At 44.0% G+C, this 6,466-nt stretch overlaps 1 protein-coding gene and 1 long non-coding RNA gene across 2 annotated transcripts; both read right to left on the bottom strand.

The window, feature by feature from the left end:
- Positions 1 to 2,347: 2,347 nt before the first annotated feature.
- Positions 2,348 to 3,970, bottom strand: LOC139192538 (uncharacterized). Its single transcript, XM_070814762.1, has 3 exons — positions 3,837 to 3,970; positions 3,275 to 3,750; positions 2,348 to 3,194 (listed from the first exon to the last, which is right to left on the bottom strand). Coding segments are annotated over exons 1-3 (1,131 nt in total). The 5' UTR covers positions 3,838 to 3,970; the 3' UTR covers positions 2,348 to 2,540.
- Positions 3,971 to 5,543: 1,573 nt separating this feature from the next.
- On the bottom strand, positions 5,544 to 6,203 carry LOC139192539 (uncharacterized). The gene is made up of 2 exons (XR_011576744.1): positions 6,101 to 6,203; positions 5,544 to 5,925 (listed from the first exon to the last, which is right to left on the bottom strand). It is a non-coding gene; the product is annotated as an uncharacterized lncRNA (long non-coding RNA).
- Between the last annotated feature and the right edge of the window lie 263 nt (positions 6,204 to 6,466).

The following is a 6,466-nucleotide window of genomic DNA, read 5'->3' as shown; positions in this document are numbered from 1 at the left end:
TCGGTATCAGCTTCAGCCGTAAGTTCCGTTCTCATTCGAAAGGATGGGAATATTGAGCGACCTGTCTACTACGCTAGCAAAGCCCTACAAGATGCGGAGACACGATACTCCAACATTGAGAAATTAGCTCTAGCATTGGTCATGTCTGCTCGGAAACTTCGCCCTTATTTCCAAGCACACGCCATCATCGTGCTTACCAATCACCCTCTTCGACAGATACTCCAGAGTCCTGACACGTCTGGGCGAATGATCAAATGGGCGATAGCATTGGGTGAGTTTGACATCTCCTACCAACCAAAACCAGCCGAAAAAGGTCAAACAGTAGCAGATTTCATTGCCGACTTCACATATCCGGTTGACATTGCTTCTACACCTGAAGCAGTGGCTTCATTACCCCCGGAAGCTCAGAAGGTAGAATCAACGACCTCAGCATGGAGTCTGTATGTTGATGGCTCATCCAACCAACAGGGCTGTGGAGCGGGACTAGTCTTGACTACACCCGACAAAGTAGCAATGGAGTATGCTCTTCGTTTCAAATTCAAGGCATCAAATAATGAGGCCGAGTATGAAGCCCTTCTAGCAGGATTACGTTTGGCCAAACACCTCGGGGTTAAACAAATTGATATTTTCAGTGACTCCCAATTGGTGGTCAACCAGGTTACCAACAACTTTGATGCTAAGGACAGCTCCATGGCAGCATATCTTGCGCAAACACAACTTTTGCTCAAGCACTTCCACTACCAGATCACCCAAGTTCCTCGAGCGGCAAACAGTCATGCAGACGCCCTGGCTCGCCTCGCCTCGGCTGTGGAAGATAAGATTGGAAGAAAAATTCATGTCGAACTGTTGGCAACACCAAGCACCATGGCCGCAGAAGTATGCAACTTACAACAGGGGGATAGTTGGATCACCCCGATCTATAATTTCCTTGCTCATGGCACCCTCCCAAATGATAAAGTCCAGGCTAAGCAAATTCGATACAAGTCTACCCGCTACCTGATCATCAATGATCAACTCTATAAGCGAGGTTTTAGCCTGCCATACTTAAGGTGTCTTACGCCTGCCGAGGCGGAAATCGTCCTTCGGGAAATACATGAGGGAGTCTGTGGAGATCATGCTGGATCTCGGTCCCTAGCACACAAGACTTTTCGCCAAGGATATTACTGGCCAACACTCCACCAGGATGCCATCAAAGTATCCCGCTCATGTGACAAATGTCAACGATATGCAACTATTCCTCATTCCCCTCCAGAGCCTCTTACTCCTATGATCAGCCCTTGGCCCTTCGCCCAGTGGGGACTTGATTTGATCGGCCCAATGCCGGCAGGGAAGGGCAAAGTCTGTTACGCAGTCGTTGCAGTGGACTACTTCACAAAGTGGGCCGAAGTAGAACCCTTGGCAACCATTACTGAGGCAAAGATAGAAGACTTCGTGTGGAAGAACATCCTTTGTAGATTCGGCATTCCCAATGCGATAGTCACTGACAATGGGCGACAGTTTGACAACAAGAAGTTCAGGTTGTTCTGCTCTAAGTTCAACATCAACTTATGCTTTGCCTCTCCAGCTCATCCCCAGTCTAATGGACAAGTTGAGGCCATCAACAAAATAATCAAGCGCACTTTGAAAACCAGCTTGGACAAAGCTAAAGGCTGTTGGCCAGAATTTGTACCCCAAGTTCTTTGGTCATATCGCACTTCATATCGGACTTCAACAGGAGAAACTCCATTCTCACTTGCCTTTGGCACAGATGCGGTTGTCCCTGTTGAGCTCGAGCAAGCAACATTCCGAGTCCAGAACTACATTCAAAGTGAAAATGACAAACAACTCACCCTCAACTTGGATTTAGTCGAGGAACACAGAAACCAAGCTCACTTGAGGAATGTCGCCTACAAGCAGCGCATCTCCAACTATTATGACTCTAGGGTCAAGCCTCGTTCTTTCAAAATAGGAGACTGGGTCTTAAAGAAAAGATTACTCTGCGACAGAGTCCCGAGTGAAGGCACACTTAGTCCAAACTGGGATGGACCGTATGAAGTCATTGGCATCAGTCGCCCTGGCTCTTACACACTTAGAAGCTCCGATGGCAAGACCCTTGGCCATCCATGGAACGCTGATCACTTGAAGTACTACTACAAATAGACTCACGATGTACAAGTGTTGAGCTATAGTCGTTCGGCATCCTATGTAATGAAGGCCATTTGGCAATGAATTCAATAAAGAGGTAATTTAGCCAACTCAGCCCTCACTCTTTTACATTCCTAGCAATGGAACACTCAAGTGTTGAAACCTCAAAGCAGATATATCCAACACGAAACAAAATCTAAGTATGTGTCGACAAGACTATACAAAGAAAGGAACAACCAAACAAGGGCTTATATCCAAACAATAGATCTATTCATACATAGCCAAACATGCATTAATAATAGTGCAAACACTCATAAACACCTAAAATCCAAAACTCTCAAGCTTATAACATGGGCACATGTTATACACACATCAGACTACTACATCCAGAATACATGCGGATAGTAAAGACACTGTTATTCATTCTCATCTGAAGCCGAACCCCTGGCAGTATCACTCCGCGTCCTACCATCATCCTCTGCATCCCCAAGATCCTCTTCACCATGCTGAGTCTGTGCATCAGCACTACCTTCATTATCAGACTCATCTTCGCTGCTAGGATCAACAGCAAGGACAAATGTCTCGCCCTTTCGATGATGCTCATCTATATCTTCGTGGTATTTTCGAAGAATGCTCCCATCATCATAACGATCAAGGACGGCCATCCATTTCCTTTTTTCAAAGCGAGCTTCTTGAGCACAGTGGGGTTTAATAGCAAGATGAAAGGTCGAAGAACTTAAGTATTCTTGCACAGCAGCCTCCCTTTCAGTTGGAATGCTCTTCTCCAGTTCAGAAATCTCAACTAAGGCACCATCCAATTCTCCCCTAACCTTGGATACCTCCAAGGTAGCCACCTCCAACTGTTTTTTAGTTGCCTCAAACAATTTCTTAAGCCTTAGGTTCTCACCATTTCGCCTTTTCAAGCTCTCCATGGTTTCGTCCTTCAGTTGGAGAGCCTGAGTCAAAAGTCCCTTATTCCTTCGGGCCTCGTCCACAAGCTGCTTATTCTCCTTCAGTTTTGCCTTGTACCGCTCAACCTCTTGCAGTCTGTCGTGATACTCGGCCATGACCTGCATGGCAAGACGATCATCATTACCTAAATAATGATAATAAAGAGGAAAAAGTAAGGAAATGACAACGTAACACTCACATATGAAGACAGCTTCAACATCCGGTCGCAATCCGATTCATCCTTAGCTAAGGGCTCTCCGAGCTCATCGAAGGCGAATCGACGCCCTGCCAAGCAATTGTTGATATCCCCAAAATCCTTTGGCCGCGTGGCAACCCTCAAGTCCTTCCACGGGACACTGCCAGCTCTTTCCTTGCCTTTCCCCTCATGGCGGGAACCGGGATCATTTTCCTGGACAGTGTGCTCCATAGTAAGAGGAGGAGGCAACAGTCGGCTCCCTTCTCCTACAACTACGGCAGCAGCATTTTCAACGGCCTCGACTCCAGTCTTCCTAAAGGCAGGCCCCTTAAGGACCCTATCTTGGGACTTAGGTCTAACGGATGGTTCCCCTCGGAACTTATGAATTTTCTTATGCGGTAGGATGTCTTCCGAAGGAACTAACACTGGTGCTTTCCTTTTATGGGTGCTAGTCCCTGTTTTCTTGCTTACCTTCTCCACTGCATAAGGAAAATCAAAATAAGAAATACAACTTTCCAAATAAAGTAAGGAATTGAGCTAAGTTTACATGAAGGATACAACTTACTCGATCGTCCCTGGCTCTCGGAAACTAAGGGTTGGAAACCGTACCGACGAAATAAGGGTCGTAGCTTGCTTAAGTGTCTATCCTCTTTGGGCACCCTCAACACCTTCTCTATGTCAGATAGCTCCTGCCCAAACAGTTGGATGGTGCCCCGCGTCACTACATGAAGCAAAGTGTTAGAAGCAAGAAAAGACCACAACAAATAGCAAATAGTACGAACGGTTGATACGTTACCACCTACAGTCTGGAAGTGAGTAAGCACACGTCGCTCAGGCGTGACACCCTTATCATACTCCCAATCATTATACAGAAAGCACCAACGGTTTTTCCATGTGTAGTATGCTTTTTTCTTACCATACACAATACGCTCTCTCTCACTCCGACATGCACACTCGGCATAACCAGTGCATGATTTTGCTGGGCGCATCTTGTAACAGTAACGCCACTGATGGAAGGAAGGTTCACACAACCCACACTCCATCCAAATGATATAAAATCCAATCAAAGTATCCCAGAAACCAGGATTGAGTTGCCCAGGTGCATATCCGATCAAAGATAACATCTTTTGCAACCACGGATGTAAAGGTAGTCTCACCCCTAAAGTCAGTAATATCTGGGTGTAGAACATAACATGACCCTGGGGAGGCTCAGAAGGCCATTCTTCATCATGTACCAAACGTATCCCTACACTACGAGGGATATTACATGACTGCCTTAGCGCCTCAACCTGCTTCTCATTATCTAACAAGTTATTCTTTAGATGGTCTGCTGTGAACTCAGAGCGAACTATGGGTATGGCATCAAAAACAACCCCCTCACCCAACGCCATGGAGGAAGAACTAGCAATAGCTAAAGTTTGACGGTTGGGAAGATCATCCAATGTTTCTCTAGTACCGGACTCTAACAAAGACCCTGAAGACTCCGACATTGCAGACTCAGACTTAGAGCTAAAGCTAGAAGAGCCCTCATCACTAGAACTTCCAGGCTCTGACATCTACAATAAGAAGAAACAAATTCTATCACTACATGCATGATCAAAACATAAGGAAGTTCCTATATTACCCACATGAAGATGGTGCAAAGCGATGCCGGAACCCTTCTCAATCAGAAAGCAATCCGTCTTCCACAGTCACTACAAAACAAGCAAATGAAGACCGTGTCAAGCGCCAAAAATAAAAATAAAAAAAAAAAAAAAAAAAAAACAGCTTCATCCAAAAAGCTTCACCCGAAAAGCTTCACCTCCAAAGCTTCTCCCACAAAGCTTCACCTAAAAAGCTTCACCCACAAAGCTTCACCCAAAAAAGCTTCACCCGAAAAGCTTCACCTCCAAAGCTTCACCCACAAAGCTTCACCTCAAAAGCTTCACCCACAAAGCTTCACCCAAAAAAGCTTCACCCGAAAAGCTTCACCTCCAAAGCTTCACAATGGCCCAAAGCTTCACTTAAAAAAGCTTCACCTACAAAGCTTCACCTAAAAAAGCTTCACCTAGAAAGCTTCATCTACATACTTTCACCATCAAAGCTTCACCATCAAAGCTTCACCTAGAAAGCTTCATCTACAAAGCTTCATCTACAAAGCTTCACCATCAAAGCTTCACCTAGAAAGCTTCAACACCAAAGCTTCACCTACAAAGCTTCAACACAAAACCTTGCTCCAAATAAACAAATTTTGTTCACAAAACCTAAACATTTTTTGTTTTACACCCACAAGGGCCCAAAATCTTCCTTCTTATTTATTCACTTATATATGTTCCCAAACATATTATGATAGATCAAATAATAATTCAAAGTCCAAAATTTAGTTATGGACAAAAATACAAGCAATTCACCAGTACTGAAGTTGCTACAAAAACTGGAATCTTCCCCAGCCTAGAAATCCAACAAAGCTTCGCCTCCTTTTCTCTATCAAATTTTTGCAGCTGCTGCTTCTCTCCAATGGAGCTGAATTTTGGACACCCTCTAGTTCTTGAGCAGATGAACAACTTTCAAGAAGGAACCATTTCTGTTTGAGCCACGGAAATTAAAGTGTTGAAGCTCCAAGCATGACAGTCGGATTCTTGCAGATTTCGAAGCTGCTGTGATGTTTCGAAGATCTGGAAATATTTAACCATTAGTTCATTCTGAATTTTTGATATGTTATGAAAGAGACGATGAGGAACAACTTCAATGAAGAAAGCATGCTGATCTGAACAATAAAAAATGGAGTTTCGAAGCTCACAACAAATCTGACGGGTTGACAGAAAAATAATAACCAGTCATTCATCATACCTGAATTTCTTGAGTTATACAGCTCCGAGGGATCTCAATTTTGGATATGTTGTAGTTCACAAGTTAAGGAACAACTTCGCTGAAGAAAGTTTGTTGATCTAAGCAAGAAAAAATGGAGTTTTTGAAGCTCACAACAGGTCTGACGTGTTGACAGACAAATGATGAACAATCACTCGTCGTACCTGAATTTCTAGAGTTGTACTGATCTGATGGCTCTCAAATTTGGATATGTTGTAGTTAAGGAATTAAAGAACAACTTTCATGAAGCCAACTTTGTGATTCGAGCTACAGATGATGGTCTTATATTGAAAACCAATTCAGGGTGTTAGGGGAAATGAAAAACAATTCCACCAAAGAAACATCATT

Source organism: Malus domestica, chromosome 15, assembly GCF_042453785.1.
Source record: "Malus domestica chromosome 15, GDT2T_hap1".
Lineage (NCBI taxonomy): Eukaryota > Viridiplantae > Streptophyta > Magnoliopsida > Rosales > Rosaceae > Malus > Malus domestica.
This window is presented reverse-complemented; position numbering and strand designations above follow the sequence as displayed.

Excerpts from the sequence above, each read along its gene's own strand:
- LOC139192538 (XM_070814762.1), bottom strand. Across the intron at positions 3,195-3,274 it reads TGTTGAAGCTGTCTTCATAT|GTCATGGCCGAGTATCACGA; the intron begins GTGAGTGTTACG and ends CTTGCCATGCAG.